Source organism: Camelus bactrianus, chromosome 13 (genome assembly GCF_048773025.1).
Source record: "Camelus bactrianus isolate YW-2024 breed Bactrian camel chromosome 13, ASM4877302v1, whole genome shotgun sequence".
Classification (NCBI taxonomy): Eukaryota; Metazoa; Chordata; class Mammalia; order Artiodactyla; family Camelidae; genus Camelus; species Camelus bactrianus.
In genome coordinates, this window is record NC_133551.1 from 30,784,904 (window position 1) to 30,805,467 (window position 20,564).

Here is a 20,564-nt window from a genome sequence, read left to right on the forward strand (position 1 = left end):
CATTAGATACAGATTTTAGAAAGAGCACCAAAGAAACAAGAGGAGAGGAAATTATCAAAGAATATAATTTCTTATTATTAACAGGAAACATGGAATTGAGAGTGTCTTCAAATGAGGGCCAACTTAAATGAAAAAGGATCTCCTTGGATCTATCACTAAAATTTTAGAGCATCAAAAATGGGGAGAATATTTTAGAAACGAGAAAGCTACAACTAACCAATAAGGAGTAAAAATCAGAATGGTACCTGACTTCTCAGAAGCGACAACGGATGCCAGATGACAACGCCGGAATTGTTTCAAAGTTTTACTGGAAAGTCCTGTTCAGCCTAGAAATTGATATTCCACCAAACTTTCAATCAAGGAAGACACAGTAAAAAGAATTTCAGGCATGCAGAGGCTCTGATTTATCACACAGCATTTCCTAACAGGTCACATAAGAGTGCAGTTAATCAAGAAAGAAGAAGAAAAATCTAGAAATCAGTATTCACTAGACACTAGTTAAGGGAAAATTCATAGTGATGACTTTCAGCAATTTTAGAAGAAGATCTAACCCAGAATGCAGTAGAACAGAGGGTTTCCTGGACAGAGAGTCCTGGGAACAGGTCTCCAGTGAGCTGCACACTGAAGGTTAAAAATTTTTTTCCTAAAGAAGCAGTTAGAAAAAAGCAAAACAAAAACTAACACAAAGCAAAACATAAAAACTAAAAATGGAGCCACTAGAATTTGGCATAGTTTAGATCAACAGGTGACATGCTTCTAGTATCTTTTTAAAAAATATTCCCCTGTAACATTAGAACCACCAGGAGGTGTAATCACTTTATATTGCTTGGTTCTGCAAGGAATAACATTTACATACCCATAAAATGTAAATGCAGTTCACTGGGTTTTTAATTTTTTTAAATGAACCCATAGGCAAATTATAGCATGTTATCAACCCTGACTTAACGAACAGTGTGAAGTTATAGTTGACAGAGGCTGGAAATGGAGGGGAGGGTAGGAGCGTTGATGTCTTTATTTTATTTTAAAAAACAAGGGGAAGAAGAGCGCCAAGAAACAGTCACTATTTCACGGAACAAGAAATGGAGTTTAAGATTCTTCTAAGACTGTGGAGAGATTACTGAAGGAATTGAAGAATGAGTATGTGGTAGGAGCATGGGGAATGAAGGGGAGAAAAAGTACGTGGATGAGTAACAGCCAGAAATTAGTAAACAATGTCTACATTTTGTAGTGGCATAGCATATTATTTTTAGAAATATAAAAGTGACCTGTCAGAAAAATTAAAAGCAAACCAGTTCAAAGTAATGGCAATTGGAGAGCAAGCCAGTGGATACAGAAGGGTGGAGGAGGCTGCCCTTTCCAATAAATGTTCTTCCATACTGTTTCACTATTAAACCGTACACACTGGTCACCGAGTAATGCAAATGATTTTTTAAATAATGAGAGATATCAAGGCATATATCCCTAGAGAACAGAGAGACATATACAACCATGTTTCCTGTAGCATTGCTTGTAATAAATAGAAAGGAGTTTTCAAACACCTTAAATACATCAGTAGGGGAATGGATATATGAATCATGGTAGATAGTCATAGGATGGAATGCCATGGACCAATCCAAATGATTAAATGAGCTATATCAACATGGAGCTACCTCAAAAACAATGCTGAGAAAACGTAATTTTTGAATATGATATATTAACATTAACAATAACCAAGTGTATTACGGTTCATTGGTCATAGCTACATACATGCAGGTGTAGGAAAGTATAAAAGTACAAACTAGACGACCGACTATGTACTATATTCCTGAAGGTGGGGGCCCTGAGGAAGAGGAGGAGAGACCAAAACTAGTAACGGCAATACACAGGACAACTTTACCTGTAATTTTTATTAATTAAAATATATGAGGCAAATAGAAAATTTTAAGCTATTGTGTTAGTACATAGGTGTTCTTATATTATTCCATTTTATGTGTTTATATTGTCTTAAAAATAATTTTAAGGGGTAAAGGGAAGTGAATTTACAAAAGGGAGAAAATCAAGGGGAAATTACATGAAAGAATTAATTTTAATCACAATGGTATCATCCTATTCTGACAAATCATAGTTTTAAACAAATGTTTTCTTTTGCTTTTTTTGGAAATATCTCAAAATACTGCCTTTTATCACCTTTGCTTTGCGTATTTACAGGTTTAGAATGGATTTAGATTTACAATAAACTAAAGGGAAGGAGAATGATAGCTTAAAAAGTAAAATAAATTAATTTTAGGGAACATTTTAGAAATCAGGTTGGATGTCTAGAAATTATAGCTATAGATTATTTTCATAAAAATCAATGTTCAAAATAATCTGAATCTGAAGAACAAATTAAGGGAAAGACTTCATGCAAAAAATTATCTCCTTTTAAACAACATTGTATTTGAATTGTTTTTGAAAACAGTGGGCTCCCATTGTCCATTTGCTTTGCAATACATTGTGAGGTTTTGGTTTATTTGTTTCCTTTTGGTTTAGAATTGAAAATGCCACATTTTGCTTATCCATTCATCATTTGATGGCTATTTGGGTTGTTTCCATGTTTTGACACTAATGAACACTGCTGCTGTGAACCTTCATGTGCAAGGTTCTGTGTGGATATATATTGGATAGACACCAGGCGGGGGAACTGTTGTGTCATATGATAATTCTATGCCTAACTGTTGGAGAATGATCAGACTATTTTCCAAAAGGGCTGCACCATCGTTAACATTCCCATCAGTAGTGTATGCGAGTTCCAATTTCCCCACATTTTCACCAGCCCTTATCATCTGCCATTTTTATTACAGCCATCCCAGCGTAAAGTGCTGTCTTGTGTTTTGGGTTTGCATTTTGCTAATTGCTAATGATGTGGAGCATATACGCATCTGGGCTTATTGGCCATTTGTACGTCTTCTTTGCAGAAACGTCTATTCAGGCCCTTCGCCAATTTTTTTGTGTTAAAATATACGTAACATAAAATTTACCATTTCAACTATTTTTAAGTGTACAATTTAGTGGCATTAAATACATTAAGCAATACACTGTTAATATGGAATTGATGGCAAAGGTATCAATGTGAATCTGATGGACCTGAGTTTAACCAAGGTTTTTACACCTATAGGCTGGATGATCAAGACAAGCTGTGAACCACTCTGAGACTCAGTTTTGTCATCGAAAAATATAAGGCTTTTCAGCTTATGAGAGAATTACATAAAATAATATGAATATGAAAGTATGGAGTAGATACATTTGCCTTGTGCTCTTTAGAAATATAATGTGAATTATACTATATTATTTTTCCCTAAAAAAGTATATTTTAGTTATTTGGAGGATTAAAGTTAGATATTAAGAAGTTACTGAATTTTAGAAGATTAGATTTTTATCATTAGTAAAACCTCTGAAATTATATTCTTCTTTACTCTTCAACTATTTCTGCTATATTCCAAAAACTGATTTATTCCTAATAGTGTACCTGTTAAGCCTTGGTAATAAACTAAGCATCTTGAGAGCTAGTTATGCTTAAAGAATATCTAACAAGATCATAAAGTTGAATATTTGCAAAGGTAAAAAAAATGTCAGTCTTAGGAATAAAGACATTCACATCCTTCTCTTAAAAAAGTCTTCACAATCCTTTAGTTTACCAGAGCATGGGAAAATGTGGAGATGCTTCCATCTGCTGTATCTGTCAGATGACCTGCTGGGGCCCACGCCCCTCTGCAGGGAGCTACGGGAGGCAGCGGGGAAGCATGCATCCTACAAACAGTCACTGACTCAACCTGCATCCACCAAGTGGTTCCTTTGTGTCCGGCATTTTCTGGAAAAGGGAAATCCATTTGGTGCAGGTTCAACCTGCCTTTTGCTGAGGTGGGCTTGGTCTTTTCCCTGTCCTGGTGACTCGTACACACCATTTCCACAGTGGTTCATAGGGGAGATTTCAGAGTTTAACACCCTTAGCTTCTCTTAAAGAGACGCTAAGATGGTTATCCCCTGCATTAATATATACCTACACAGCAAAGGTTTTAAAATTTTATTTGGATAGGTACTTAGATTTTTTTTGACAAAGCAACTGTGATATTAAAAAGAAGAAAACTCCTAATATTTAAGAAAAATAATCTCCTTACTCTTTGTCTTCTAATCTCCCTATTTTCAGTTTGTGGATGTGCTACGGGCCTTCCTACCAGGGCTTTGTACTTGCAGGGGGCCTTGCCTGGGCTCCACCCCTCCACCACAGCACTTCGGCAACAACTGCTCACCTTCCCCATCTTAGCTCCACTGTCAGCTGTCGCTGTCCTGTCTTCACCCATTCGCCCCCACCCCACAACTGAGCTCAGCACACTGGGTCTCCTTCTTTCACAACACATAGTTTACCATTATTAGTTTTTTAATATTATTTGTTATTTCGGTTATACATTGATGAATGCTTATCTCCCCCACTAGACTGTACACTCCAGGAGTTTCTGTTTTTCTGACCATTTTAACCCCAGAGACTACTAGCTAGCATGGTGACTGGCATAGGATAGCTAGTCAATGACAGCCCTTGAATGAATGAATGGAATGAGTTAATAATTGAATTTTTTTTAATGAGTAAACCATTTTGGAGACAGAAACGAAGACAAATTATTTCTATTCTGCTTTTAACCCAGTCACCCCTCTATGACCTCACTGTCTATTATTACCTAGATGGTAAGGAGAATCTCTTAAAAATTTGTCTTCCCAGAGCCTAGCAACATCCTAGGACTTACATATAAGTACTCATTATGTGTTTGCTGAACGAATGCATGACAAGTAAATACATGTGGCTGAAATATCGCTATCACTACAGTAAATGTTACTGTAAGAATTCATCATAGAAGAGAAAAAAGAGGAATAAACATTTGACTAATTAAAAAATCATCAGCTCTGTTTTAATGAAAGGAGACTCTGGCTTATAGTGCGTAACGGCATAGTTGAGAAGTGTATGGGTGTGGTGCTGGTTAGATTTAGGCAAAGAGAAGTTTCTACAAAGGGAATGGTCACATGTAAAACTACACTGCTACCTGGTCTGAAGATAAGGCAGGATTTCTTCTGCTAAAAGATTACAGTTTCTGGTGTACAGTATAATGCTTCAGTCATATATGAACTGACTATACTTCAATAAATATTTATATATATACATATATATAAAATTATAATTTAATTGTTTGCATTGTTTTGCCCACAATAGCAGATATTTGTTTACTCATTATTCATTGGTAAGCTGCAGAGCAGTGTTTCCCTAACTACAAATCATATCCATTATTACATGAAATCAATTTAGAGGGCTGTAACCAGTATTTTTTAATGAAATAAAATTTTGAAAACAGAGGGTGCTGCAAATCGTAAAACTGTTTTAAGCATCTTTTGTGGCAGTTTTGCATATTATCTACAATTGCATTTACCACGTTGCAAGGCAAAGTCCATTTCTCACTGTGCTTCATGGTCAAAAAATAATTTTTGAAAGCCACTATTAGCGAGAACAGTTACTAACAGAACAGGATCCAAAGTCAGACAAATTGGTAAGCTAAATAAGTGACCTAACCGCTATAAGCTTTGGGGTTTTTTTCTATAAAATGGAGATAATAATATTTATCTTACAGGGTCACTGGAAGAATAGTAACATAAAACACGTAAACATGTAAAATAATGGTAGCTAGTATTTATTGAGACTTCACCATGTTACAAGTACCATCTTCTTTAATCCTGAGAACAATGCAATTAGGAAAGCTCTATTAAACCTCATTTTACAAGGGGAGGAAACTGAGATACGGAGAATTGAAGTCAAAGTCTTAAGGAATCTAAGAACATGTACCTCAGTGATTTGCACATAAATAAATGGACATTATTATGAAATATCAGCAACTCTTTAATGAATCCTGACTTTAGGACTTGCAGGAGGAGTTCAGCAATATTTGTGATGGGTGAAATACAGCCCTTGAACTGAGAGCACTCTGCACAATAAAGTGCTCCAGGAACTTGGAGGGGGGAGTTCTTCTGAACTATATTTGCTCATGGAAGGCTTGGGGAAAGAAGAGCCTAGAGCAAGGTTTTCTTTGATGAGGAGGGCTCTGTAGAGGGGACGGGAATAGTGTAGGCATGACCAAGGCCCAGGGACAGAAAGAATGGGACCTACAGGGTGATAACAGATTGTGGGGAGAAGTCACTGAATACAGGCTCAAAGGGACTGGACTTCATCGTGTAGCTAAAAGGAAACCACTGAAGACCCGCAACAGTCACTAATGATACAATCGTTGAGGCTGCCTCATAACCTCTGTAAGATTATTGTTTAAAACATTGTGTAGATACTCTGACATGAAAACTGAATTCTGTTTTCCCAATTTTATAGTGGAAAACCAACCTTGTTTCAAGGGAAATTAATGAGAATAACACATTTGCTAAACTCTAGAGTTTTCTGAGAAATTATATCATAGACATAAGTACTTCTATTAAGTAATTATTTTACTAGAGTTGACTAATTGATAAAGTAGCTTGAAAGGAATTATCTTCATAAAATCTAAGCTTTATTATAATACTTGTATTTTTCAGATTGCAGTGTTTGACTAAAGAATTACTTATATAGTTTTTAATTGATTAAACTAATCATGGAGATGATTATAAGGATTCAAAAAATTGATTCCAGTCTTTTTCTAAGGACAATTCATACCAAAGAAGTATACACAAATATTTGTTGTCCATCAGATTTAACCCTAATATTCTAATATTTATTTTATTATATACTGTGACATAGAATAAATATATATATGTATGTTGTTAACTAATATGATAAACTACTTATTGAATTTTGTTTCTTCCTGGTCTCAAATCCCTGCATCTTGCTATTCTTGAAAATATATAACAGATTAAACAGACTCATATTAAAATAGATTGAATAAAGTAAGATCCAAATCTTATCCTTAAAATATTTTAAACCCTAAAAATGTTTGAAGCTCCAAAAGGCATGTAGCATCTAAAATGCAATCTTATCTATTTTGGGTTAAAAAAAATTGAAAAATGGACCTTCTGAAAATTAAGTCCTTGTGCCCAGGAACAGTTCTTGGGGTTTGGAACATCTTCCCAAAACAGCTTTTTCATCCTACAAAGGAGAAATAAGATACCAATTTAGAGAAAATCATTCACACTGACAGTGTTAACAGTCAATGAATGCACAAACTAGAAATTAATCTACCAGACTAGAATGCCTCAGTGGGAGCAGATTCACTTCCACATGCAATCCCATGAAGATTTCCACCAACTTTCCATCTAGACCAAAGTTAATGATCACTATAATAATAAAAATAACCAACACTTATTGAAAACTGTGTGCCAGGCACTGTGCTAAAGATTTTGCATAGGTTTTTCTCAGAAGAAATTAAATATTAGAAATGGCCATCAAGTGAGTTTCAGAAAAAATTCCACTGGATATGGCCCCATCAGCTCACCTGACTGAGAGAGAAATTCAGATTCTAAAAGTCTCTTTTCTCTCTTTATTGCTCGAAGACAAGTTTCTGTAGAGATTTGGCATGTGTGAAATAACCTCAATGGTCTGGAATGATGGGGCACCCAAAGAACCAACCAAGCAATTCAAGGCCATTTGCCAAAGCAGTCACACAGTGCTGACGTTTAAAAAGCAGAGTGCCTACTGATCATACATGAACTGACTGCTCCAGATAAATCTTCACCACAAAAAGTCTTCAACCTTAACCGTACAACTCTGAAAGCCACTCTTGCCACCTCTAACGACATATTGCCTAGGATTTCCTGTTATAATCTTGTCACTTCCTGAATGTATATACATTAAAAAAAAACTAATTTCTTCCCTGAGGCTTATGTTGTACTAGCAAAACACAATGTTGCTTCCTGAAATAAGGCCTTTCTTCTTATGCCATCTTATTGTACACTGAATGTACATAAAAATATTTAGAATTGCTTTAGTGTTTCTGATTGGGATTTTAAATCAAAGTTTAAATCTGCTCAAGACTTTTAACATCCAGTACAATACCTTTGGTGTGATATTAACAATGTTCCAAGCAACAAGATGGAAGAGGAAATAATTATTGGCACAATTACATATAGACCTGCATCATTCTGGTGTTTTTCGTCACCTAAAAAAGAAAAACAATTCACACAACTCAGAAGCTTGAGGAAATAAAACATCTTCCTGCATCAAAAATTATAATAGACTTTTTCTGATTTTGCCATAAATCTGAGTTACCTTTAAAGATATAAAAACAGAGAAGGAAAATAATAGTTATGATTACATAACTAAAATAATTTTTATTCGGAATTATTCTTGTTATAACTTAGCAAAGTACCAGTGAAAACTGTTATGACTCTCTTTCAGCATTTGCTTCTGGAGAAGGCAACCTACAACACCTGCCAACCTCTGTCTTGTTCACTCCAGACACACTGATCTCCTTGCTATTTCCTGAATCACCACCCACGCTCACTCTTCAGGGCCTTTGCCTGAAATGCTCTTTTCCTTTGTCCCTGCAGGACTTTGCTCAAAATATCACCTTTGTAGAGAAAAAAGTCATTGCTGGCCATCCTAACTAAAGTCCCACACTTCAACTCTATCCCCTCTTCATTTTCCTTTTATTTTGCTTCCTGCACTTGTTTCTATCTGATGTGTTTACTGCCTGTCACTCCTATTAGGGGACTGGAGTTTAAGTTCCACTAGGGCAGAAACTGATGTTTACTGTCCAATCCCAGGTGCTTAGATTTCATAATTATTTTCCTTCTAAAATCATGTAAAATGTTTCTCTCTTGAAACTTCATTATTGGGTTGCTTGGATTTGAAAAGTTAATAGCAAAATCAAAATGTTCAGTAAGATGAATGAGAAATATGACACCTGGTAACTTATTTCTATGACTACATCTCCAGTTTTATCTTTAGAAAGAAAATTTCCTTTAGAAGATGATTAAAACTTGACGACTCATAAATATGAATCAAAACATACTGTTTGGGGTAGGTGCATTTATACGAATTGTACAGAAAATTAATGTGTCCAATTCATCTTTGTGGTGAAATATTCTCCTATATAGCTGTGTATTTCCTTTTATTTTGTTTCCATCAACTTTTTGCCCAATTTGAGACTGAAATGTCACTTACCAATACAAGATTACAATACCACGCCTGATTATTCTTCTTACTACCACAGTGGAGCCACATACCCTTACTGTAGTCACCCATGACACATCTACATAAGACTCTGGACGCTTCCAAAATTCCATCAGAAAGAGAATAATCAGATGGCAGCATTATTACATTACACATCTGTGTAAAAAGAAACTGAAAATAAAAAATTTTACCTTGGGTAAAACTATTAATTATCTTCGGTTTCCCCACTCCTTCCATAAATACTGGGTAAAGACTAAACTGATACTTCTCAATGGGGATAAAGTGATCTGAGGAGAAAAATATATTAAAGGGTCATTCCTACTGAGTTAATGTTAATGAGTGGAATCCATGTAAAAAAAAGTTTAAGTGACCGTCCCATATTTCCATGGATGTCAATGATTTATGAATTGAAATTGATGATTAGGGAATTTCAAAGACAACCTAAGCACTCCAAATTCTCCTAGTAATGACAATAATTTTCCAAATAATGTTCCAAATAATGTTACCCAGGAATAGAAGATCACGATTTTTCAAAGGCATGTTCCAGTTTGTTCAAGTTCAGGGTATATGAGTTGTTTTATTTCCCTTTCCAGGACAATATGCTCTACCTCCTCTCCCATATCCCCAAAGCCAACAATATTCCTTTCTCATAAGAATTTAGTTCATTTAGTTTCCCCATTCAAGGCCGCTGGGAGACTAAAGTCTTAGGAAACCCTATGCAGAGAAGATGGAGGTGGACCAGGAGTCCCCTTGCATATCTAGGGGTCTAGATCCACAGGGGACAACCATCTCTACAGCAAAGCTTAAAGCAGATCCATCAATGATCTACCATTTTTACAAATGCTAATAATGTATAAATACTGTTCCACGAGAGAACAATCTCTTTGAAGCACAGAGAGTAACCACCTAGACAACAATAGTAATGAACTGGATTTAGTTTTCTATCAATAACGTGTTTCTATTTACCCTGATGCTAAATTCCAGGGTCTTCAGAATTTAAATGAAAGTATGAGCCTTTGGGATGATATTGTGTAATAAGAGCATGGCAATCCTTAGCTTCTCTGCTTAAACCTTACTCAGACTTGGAGATTCTATATTGTGCACTTACACTTTGTACTTAAATCACCTTCTGGGGTAACTGGTCTACTGTGGAGTTTATGCTGGCTTATATCACAAAGTCCTAGGTCCTCAGACCTTCAGCCTCCTGCTCACTGGTAGTAGCATTAGAAGTTGGAACACAATTTGGGAAAACTATTTGGTAGCAGATACCAAAAATAATTTAAAATAGTTTTATTTAAAAAGGTTGAGCTGGAAGCAACATAAATGTTCTCAAATAAATGGTTTACATAGATTGGAATAAAATGCTATATAATAATTTTTTAAAAAGTTAAAGGATTGGGAACAAAATAGAAACATGCCTTTGATATATCAAAGAAACAAATCAGAAGAAAAGTGGTAAATGATATACTATGATTACGACTATGTAAAATATTTAAGTAAAAAATGGTCAAATGAAATGGAATTAAGTGTCTGTGATAAAGGAACAGAATTATAGGTAGTAAGCTCTATCATCTATGTTTTTGAAGCTTTCATTAACTGACTATATGATTTGAATTAATAATCTGTGCTGTCACAGTAATCGATAGGAGAAACTTATTAAAACACACTTAGCTTACCATGGATATAATACTTCTTAACAGAGGAAGGGATTCTAAGCCACTTAATTTCATTGTCTTCATTAAGAATTGTCCACTCGAGAATAAAATACGTCAGATTGTAATCACTGGGTGACAGCATCCAGGAAAGAATCACACAACTGCTGTTTAAAGGATAAGCACTGAGTGACTGCACGATATTTACTAAGAGGAAGAGAAAGAAAATTATTTTTAAATTCAAAATTAATGAAAATATCCTAATTGCCTTTAAGAACATATATCCTATTAGAAAAAGGGAGAAAGAAAAGAAAGTCGACATTTGCACAAATAAATATAATACATGGCAATTGTTTTTGTATCATGAGTCATGTAAGCAGAGAGATGTGGGAATATATTGAGGAGAAATAAGATTCTACCTAAAATCCAAAACAGGGATTTGGGGATATAGTCAGAAAGGTGTTCTCTCCTGCAATATTGCAAAGGCCTGTCAATTAACCCCTCCAAGTCCCTCCAACCTTCTTTCCTGCTGATGGAGTCATGCTTTCAAAGCACAAGTCTGATCATTTGAACACCCTCTGCAAGGCTTTCAGCAGACTTCCATGTAAGAGGATAAAATTCCTATCACGCCTACAAGGCTGTGAGGGCCAGCACACCTGCTGGCCTTTCTTGATTTTTCTGCACCAGACCTAATCTGGTCTTCCTGCATGTCCTCTCCTGGGCCACAAGGACTTTTGGTCAGATTGCTCCTCTCTCAAGGGAGCTCTCCCCACGACCTCTGGGGAAAGTTTAATTCCTATACTGCTTCCTCAAGAAAGCTTCCTGGACCCTCAACACCAGGTTAGGTTCCAATTTTCTTTTCTTTTATAAAATTAGGTTCCTTTCCTTAGAACACTCACCTTAGTTTGTAAACAGGCACTAACCTGTATGATTATTTGGTTAATGTCTATCTCATCTCCTGGACTCTGTGAATGCTGAGGCCACTACAGTTTTTCACACGTTGGAATTCCCACCACCTAACATAGTAAATATGTCTAGAACATACTAATTTAAAAATATTTTTAGTATAAAACTTCATGCAGGTGCTGTGGAATTTACATGAAGCTTACAGTATACATCACAAGCAATCATAATACAAGGTGGGGTATAAAATACTTTAAGAAAAGCAGAAAGCACTCTGAGTTTAAAGAAAGGACAGGACATATCTAATTGAAGCAATAAGCAAACACTTCATGAAGGAGATTGGCAGAGGTACAGGAAGTTTGAATTTTCAATTAAAAATTATACTTGGAATTTATCATCTACATTAGAAATCCCTATTGAAAGTGGTTCTCAAGAGAGGGTTCATCACTCATCAAATGAAATATAGGTTATTTTTAAGTCTAAGCAATAACCTGCATCCATATAATATGTCATACTATTACATACATATACGTAATATATATTACATACACATACATGTACTTATTTTACATACACACACACACACATATATATAAAAAGAAAGAGATTGATTTACCTATAACCTCCACGGGTCCAAAAAAGTTTAAGTATTAGATTTACTACAATATTCTCATTTTTATACAATTTCAACAATGTTCTACCACATGAAAACTCAAGGACCATATTACATAATTAGGATACAGTCTGTGTTATTATTTCTTGGACAAAGAAGAGATAAAAGGTAAAGGAGAGACTTTCCGACTCAGAGAATTGCGGGCTTCTTGGAAGATCCTTCAGAACGAGAGAAGTTTGCAAAGATTAGACATTAAAAGGGTCACAGGTTTACTACCCTGTACCTTTTCTTACCTTTACTCATCGACAATGAGAATGTTAAGTTAAAATTTGCAGAAGAAGCACCAATTGAATTGATGGCCAGAACTGTAACAGAATGCGTTTGCTCTGTCCATGGGAAAGTGAATTTAGTGTGATTCCCCACGTCTTCTGACCACGTTCCGATGCGGGAAGTATAATGTTTCACCACATATCTTCTCACACTGCACAATGAGTCAGTTTTCATCAGGGGCTGAAGTAAACATAAAAATGGATTAGTTTAAGAGCTACAGTGCTTTTTTTTTTTTTTAAATTGAAGTGTAGTCAGTTTATAATGTGTCAATTTCTGGTGTACAGCATACTGTTTTAGTCATACGTATACATACATATATTCCTTTTCATAATCTTTTTCATTATAGGTACTATAAGATATTGAATGTAGTTCCCCGTGCTATACAGTAGAAACTTGTTTATCTTTTTCATATATAGTAGTTAATATCTGCAAATCTCCAATTCCCAATTTATCCCTTCCCACCCCGTCTTCCCCCGGTAACCAAAAGTTTGTTTTCTATGTCTGCTTTTTATATCAACCAAGCTCATGGAACTCTTATTATACATTCCCCATTGGCAGGCGGGAGTCAGGCAGGAGCAAGCACCACTGAATTCAAGGCTGAGGTATGAGCTGCTCTGACCACAGTCTCCAAGAAGGTGCCTGGGTGGGTATGGAGCCTGGGAAACTTAATCCCACCCCCCCTTTTTTTTTTCTTATGACACAGAGAATACCTCCTTTGAAGATAATGAAGTATGGATGCAAATAGGACATTTTTCTACCAGAAGTTTCACTCTAATTCTAGAGAAAAGAAATACTGGCATGGAGTTGAAAGTTTCATCATCTAAAAAGCAAAAAATGAATAACCCTCTGTTTCTGTAAAGCAACAACAAGAGCGAGCTGAAAAGATATTAATCATCACTTACACTAATCCTAGTAAATTTGTCACTCATTTTCCCTTCCTGGATACGCTGCCACATCAAGTAAGAGAGGCCATCAGGACAGTGTGTATGGCACCAAAGAATTTCTGTCCTATAGTTTGAAATGTCATACCAGGTCACTGACGATTCCAGCGTAAAATACATAATTAGTCTAATTCTATTCTTCCCTTCTACAGAGTATAACAATACACCCTTCCTCGCCCATCACCTTCACCTGTTTCAGGTAAGATTTTAAGTGCTACCAATCCCTTGTAAGCCTATAGAAAGCTTGACTCTACAAGAGTGCTGCTCAATTTTTCTGCCTTGAGATTCTGCTAAGTCAAAAATTGAGAAAAATAAATACGAACACATATAAATGTATCCCTGCAGGGCTTGGAATAATCTGGGTAGGTGGGGAGTAAGATTTTAGCAGCCACGGCAAGCAGGAAATGTCTGAAAAATCATGCAAATTTTGCATGCTGTTTTTTAAAAAATCCATGTCAGTTTTCATATACAAATAATTTAGTTTTGTAACCATCAAGTAAAGGTGATGATAAACTTCCTGACTTTCTAGTACAAGTTACTCTAGGTTCATCTGGTATATTTCCTGCCCCAGCCCTATAACCAGGCATTTTTTTTTTTTCATGAAGCTCTAGTTCCTATTATTGGAGAACAGTATTAGACACAAATTTGGGAATGCTCCTTACTACAAGAGGATGGCCCTCTCAGCTTACAAACCAAGAAAATACATGTGTGTATGCTAAACCCTGTATATATACATATCTACACAAGTTTCTAAATAATTCCATCTGTGTTCATATTAAGCTAAACATGAGCTCATACTGACGTCTCCAACTCTCATCTATTACCACATGGATCACTCTAGTCTTCTCCTCGCTTGTCTGTATATATAACCAGTTCAACAGTTAGAAACCCGGACCCTTCCTACCATCCATCATCCAATTACTTAATTGTAAAATTCCAGTCTGCATGTCTAACGACACTGGAATTCTAAACCCATATCTTGTGAGAGAAATAACTTTATCAACTAGAACCACGGTTATATAGTTTCTTTTGCCTTGAGTCTAAAGAATCTACTCATTAACCAAGTTACCTAACTTAGGTACGTACCTTTTTCTGCCACCTCCTTTAGTGAGGCTGTTTCATACACTCGTCATACAGTTAGAGTCTCTTGTCGCTGCCTGGGTTCCACTCCAGGACCCTCCAACCTCCTAGAGGTGGATCTTTAATTTGCATGCATTAAGGTTTGCTCTTTGTGCTACGAAGAGTTACAGGCTTTGGCAAATGCATAGCGCTACGTGCTCACCGGGACAACATTACACTGCATAGTTTCACCACCACAAAAAAATCCCCCATGCTTCACCGAGTCAAACCTTTCCCTGTCAGTCAAACCCTGGAAACTACTGATCTTTTTTATCACCTCTATAATTACGCCTTTTTCAGAATGCCATATAAGGGGAACATAATGTAGCCCTTTCAGGCAGGCTGCTAGCGCTTAGCAACATTTATTTAAGATTCACCCATGTCTGTTTGTAGCTTTATAGCAGTTTCTTTCTATCTCTGAATAATATCCCATTGCATGGAAGTATCATGGTTTATTTATCCACTCATCTATAGAAGGATATCTTGGTTGCTTCTAGTTTTTGGTGATTATGAATAAAGCTGATATGAGCATTCTTGTGCAAGTTTTAATGTGGACACAAGTCTCCAAAACAGTTAAGTAAATATCTAAGAGTGCAGTGCTGGATCATATGGTAAGACTATGTTTAACTGTGTAAGAAACTACCAAACCGTCTTCCCAAGTGCCTGTACCATTCTGCACTCCCACCCGCAAAGAATAAAAGTCCCTGTTGCTTCGCCAGCAATTTATTATCACTTTTTGAATTTTAACTATTCTCATAAGTGTGTAGTAACATTGCATTGCTTTTTTAATTTGCATTTCCCTAATGACAAATGATGTTTGCAGTGGACTGAATGTTAATGTCTCCCCAAAAAATCTGATCCTAAAATAATCTATTCACTTGGGATACAAATCAGCTCATTCGGGAGAGAATGCTTTGAAAATTGCTAAGCTGTATACCTGTTGTTTTTGGAAATATCCACTGTGTATTTTCCATCATACAAAAAGAATAACCTGTTGTTTTAATGCCCTTGAGGTATGTGGGCATTAAAAATCCTTTGTTTAGGATTAAATGTAAATAGAATTTTTGGACTTGAAGGAACACTAGACATTATCTAGTCCAATCTTACATTGACCCAGATTAGGAAATGGAGGCTGAAGAGTCTAAGTGACTTTGCCAAACTAGTACTGACATAACTACAATGTGCTAAGCTGATAACAAAATTAAAGTCTCCTAACTGCAGGCCAGTGCTTCTTCCACCTGTACATCTTGGCTCTCTGAAATCACATCTCCAAAATGAAATAAACGTGGGATTGCAGAATCCAAACACGACAGGATTATGAACAATGAAGTAAATCTTTTAAGAGGATAAAAGTAAAATTTAAGAATAACATAAAAATTAGGAATACCTTCCAAAACAAAGTGACATTTCTCTCTTTTTTAGTGATGTCTTCATTAATTATTCTCCAAAATTCCGGTCCTCTGAGAGGAACTGCAAAATGACAAGGAGCCCAAGTGATACGTGTGTTCTTGGAAGGATTATTTTTTCAGTCACATTTGAAGCACACACGTATGCATTTAAAAAGACACATTCACCAACTCCCTGCAGACCTTGTATATCTGTAACAGCGGTGTAGGCCGGAGTGCTCCAATCACTCCAATACCCCAGTCCATCCAGCCTCTGACAGCGCACCTGGACAGCATAGATGGCACACATGTCTGGCACGGGGAGACTGGCGGATTTTAATTTTGCATCATACACCTCATACATCTGTAAAGTAAGTCAAAGCATTAGACTGATCATTATTAACACATATGTAGCTCAAAAGCCCTGAAGTGCATTTTATTTTAAATTCTAACACTATTCCAAAATTGAGAGAAAATTGGCTTTGTGTTTTCTGGCTTTAGAAATACTCTTACTAGGCTTGAATGATGAGCTCCAAGTTAAGGATTGTCTTAGTCATCTCGTTTATTTCCATCTCGACGACAAGATTTAGATCGGCTCACTTACAAACTTGCTTCCCAATTACTCTTACCCTATTACCCATCTGTCCACTAATCCTCTATCCACAGAGGCTTTTAAGAATGTTAGCCTAGTGGTTAGCTAGGGCTTGCTGTAGAGAATCTCTGATGTTCAGTCTCCTCAATAAGCAGATAAACTGTCACATTCATTTCAGTAGCAGTCACTATGATCTAATGACATCATTAGGGTTCCTGCTATTTCTAGGTCTTTGCAGGCTGCTGTCAGAAAACTGACACAGCAAGTCATCATATGTACACTTGCCCCCATGGGTATGATTCTGGTTGTTTGACAAAAGCAGCTTCTTCCAAAACGCATCCCACTGATCATGCATGTACTAAAGATGCATTCATGTTAGAGGAAAAGGGTTCGTTAGTAAAGTGAGTTTGAGAAACATAAAATGAAACAAAGTCACAAATGTTTCTTTAACACAGGACTTTTCCAAACCTATACTATGTAATATATGGTGACTCTACACTAGGGACATGCAGTGATTCAAGGTTTCCTAAACTTATTTAGTCATGTGATTTTTTTTCAAGGAACATGTTATGGGATCAATGCTCTGCAAAACTCATTCTGGGAAATAATAAATTGCAGGAAATTTCAACCCAAAAGGGATAGAATTAGATCAATCTATTTAACAAAAATAGCTACAGAATACAGGAGAGTGTACTTTTATGCCAACAAAATAAATCTTATGCAATGAAATTCTTAAACAGTTATAAAAAACATTTGGTGAGGCAAGCTGAAAAAATTTCCATGTAAAAGGTACCTTCCATTGTACTTCTTTTCCACTTAAACCATAGCGAATCTGAAACTGAAGATTATTCTCTGGAAAGACTGGCTTTTCCCAAGATATTTTCAATAATCCAATTTTTACAGTAATTTCTGCTGTCACACTGGATGGAGGCAGTGGTTTCACTAGAAATTTTTTTAAAAGTATTATGTAACAGTAATTGAAACAGTAATACTGTTTTAAAAACATTGTGTTACAATCTTTCATACCTTCTATTTATAAAGCAAAGTCTTTCTCAAAACTTTCTCATTCATTATCTTACTCGACTCCCCACAACTTTATGTGATACATAAGAAAGGAAATCTATTTCGCAAATAAAGAGGTTAACTGAAAAAAGATCAATACATTGCCCATGTCACTCGGCACGTTAGCAGTAAGACCTGATTAGAAATTGAGCCATGGGCTCTACATGCAAAAGATACCATACTGAGCACATGATGAATAGCAATAGCAAACTCTGTTCTAATTAGAGCTTTAATTAAAGGCAAAAAACATGCACTGCATCCATTTTCACATGTGTGAGTTTCTAACTCTTCTATCGTCTTAAGTATTTCTAGGTCACGGTCAGAGGTGGTCTTGCAGAGTGAAGCTTTGGTTCTCCATAATCTAAGGAAAATGGGCTTTTTAAAGGGCAAAAATGAAGGCAAAGATGACTATAATGGCAAGAGCTTTTAAAAAAGAGTAAAAGACAATATGTAAACTCAACATATTTGGGAACTAACTTCATCAACAATAATTCTTTAGACTGTTAATTACCAAAACACCTAAATATTTTTATTACTATAGAGTTTCTCATGCTCATATGCCAAGAAGGCATTCTTCACCAACCAATAAGATGACATACATTTCGTCCCTTAAAAAGATGTCTCCTCCTCAGGAAAGGAAGTATGAGTGTTCAAGGGACCCTAAGCCATTAAATCTGTGATTGCATTTGACTGAATCACACAGATGTCACAAGGATACATTCCAGGAATATCTAGTTTGCAGAAGGGACACTCATGTAACAATAGTTACGTGATTCCCACAGTACCCACACTGGGGAGGTGCGAGCAGCTTTCTGCATTTTATGATTGATAAAACAGTAACAGTGCTCGTGTGACCAGGCCAAGTTTACAAAGCGCGTAACAGGTGGAGCTGGCATTTGGATCCTCAAGCTGAATTTCCACATTGTTTTCTAGTACTCTGTAGGCAATATAAGCCCAATTTTAAAACTCCTTATTTCAGTACTGAAAAGAGTAACATCAAAGGTTGTCAGATAGAGAACCGAATCCATGCTGCAGTTGTCATCCGTTACATGTGACGGTGAATCTGTGCCTGTTTTGGGGGGCGGTAGGAAGGTTCTTTGCTATCCCAGGGTATTAAGTACCAGAGAAGTACTGCTTATGGTAAAATCCCTTAAAATGGAACCAAACTAAATAGTGCAGGGATGGTGAGGTGTTGGATCAATTAATCGGGACTTTATATTGAAAAAAAAATCTTTTAATTATGACTTTATTCTATATTTAACAAAATGTAGGTTTGAATTCAGATGTGTACTAACTATTTGAAAAAACAATAAATCAAATATTAATTTTTGGTATCATTTCCCAACAAAATAGTAAATAGCATCAAAGAAACTTTTACCTCTGCTGCTGTACAATAACAATTGGGTCATTTGTCAAAGATTTCACAGTGACACTAGAGGGATATGCCAAAATTTTGAAAGGCTCTATTAATCCTCTGAAATCAAAATATCTTTTAAAAAGATGTCTAAAATATTATGGTTGGTGTCATCATTCTTATCTATTTTCTCTTCATTTCACTTTAGTTGTTTTGAATACTTTTGCTTCCTACGTAGCTTTACAAGTTAAAGCCTTGGGTAATGAGTACTCAGATTACAAAAGCTGTCAGAGTACCTAAATTAAACCTTTAGATTAAAACCATCAAACTGTTTCATAAGTATATTTGGAGAAAAACGTAAAATAGTTCATTATTTAGAATACTACTACTAAGTTTCATTCCCAGTGACTAATATAGTTCATCAAATTGTATGCTGAAAATATCCTTATTACTAAAAAATTGTGCTGTAAATAACTTAAAATAAAATCAAAACTGTAACACTTTCTAAGGCTGATTGTCTTTTCTATTCCACTACAAACAGGAAAAAAAAAATCTTTTAATATAATGTGATCAGAAAATGGTAAAACTCAAGAGTTACCCTGAATCAATCTGAATCCAAATCTGCTAATAAAAATGAAGACATACAACATAGTCTGACATACCCACGGAATCAGGAACGACACACGTCGGTGGCGAGTCAAGTGAACCCAACGGGTGATTAATTCTAATCCACATTGTATAGCCGGATAACAGAAAGATTGGCTGAAATATGCATTCATAAAAACCATCTCTCTGCAAGTGGCAGTCTTTGGGTTCAGATATGGGATGAATAGATGGAACATCAGAACAGTAAAGGCTGCTCCTTAAAAGATACAAAAACAGTAAATTAATACACAAATTGATGAAAGCAATAAGATATTTGAGAATTCTGCTTTGCTGTTTAAAAGAGACAGTTTTTGCTCCAACTGAAAAAAAGATGTTCTTATTGGAAAGGCATTTCTGAATTTCCAGCTATATCACAATCTTTCCATAAAAATAGATAATAACCCTTATTAAATACTTCATTAGACACTAAGTAGAGATGCAAATGAAATAAATGACATAGTTCTAATACAGAGATAAGGATCCAACTAGAGATAGAACTTATAACACTTTGAAAGCTAACCTAACATTAAACCTAAGTGATAGAATTTTAAAAGTATAGATCATAGATAGTAATGGGGCATTCCTGAGATGGAAAGAAAGGGTAAATTCCTTACACTTTAAATAGGGATTAAATGACACAACAAATTGAAAGCATAATTGATAGTTAAATTACAGCATAACTGACATTGTTCTAATATTTTCTAGTTCAAAGTAACATAATTAAAAGAATATCAATTCTTGATTTGCATATGAATCATATAATCAGGTATATCACCTATCTTCTCAGAGAAGAAAATTAAGAAAGCATTTTTTCATCACTGCA

At 35.7% G+C, this 20,564-nt stretch overlaps 1 protein-coding gene across 6 annotated transcripts in view; it reads right to left on the reverse strand.

Annotated features, from left to right (window-relative positions):
- The window catches only part of LEPR (leptin receptor), a 94,063-nt gene that overhangs the window by 10,383 nt on the left and 63,116 nt on the right, over positions 1-20,564 (reverse strand). For 4 of the 6 annotated variants that reach the window (XR_012511185.1, XR_012511184.1, XR_006722673.2 and 1 more), the window contains exons 10-19: positions 19,759-19,958; positions 17,474-17,622; positions 16,293-16,452; positions 16,091-16,173; positions 12,607-12,823; positions 10,822-11,004; positions 9,337-9,432; positions 8,027-8,129; positions 7,045-7,120; positions 246-326 (exon numbers count right to left, since the gene is read on the reverse strand). Coding sequence is in view for 2 of the 6 variants with exons in the window: in XM_074376321.1 (XP_074232422.1) it covers positions 7,045-7,120; positions 8,027-8,129; positions 9,337-9,432; positions 10,822-11,004; positions 12,607-12,823; positions 16,091-16,173; positions 16,293-16,452; positions 17,474-17,622; positions 19,759-19,958 (1,267 nt within the window). In the remaining 4 variants the exon portion in view is untranslated. The remainder of the gene's footprint in view (positions 1-245; positions 327-7,044; positions 7,121-8,026; positions 8,130-9,336; positions 9,433-10,821; positions 11,005-12,606; positions 12,824-16,090; positions 16,174-16,292; positions 16,453-17,473; positions 17,623-19,758; positions 19,959-20,564) is intronic. The other 2 variants (XM_074376321.1, XM_074376320.1) reach the window with 1 other exon arrangement.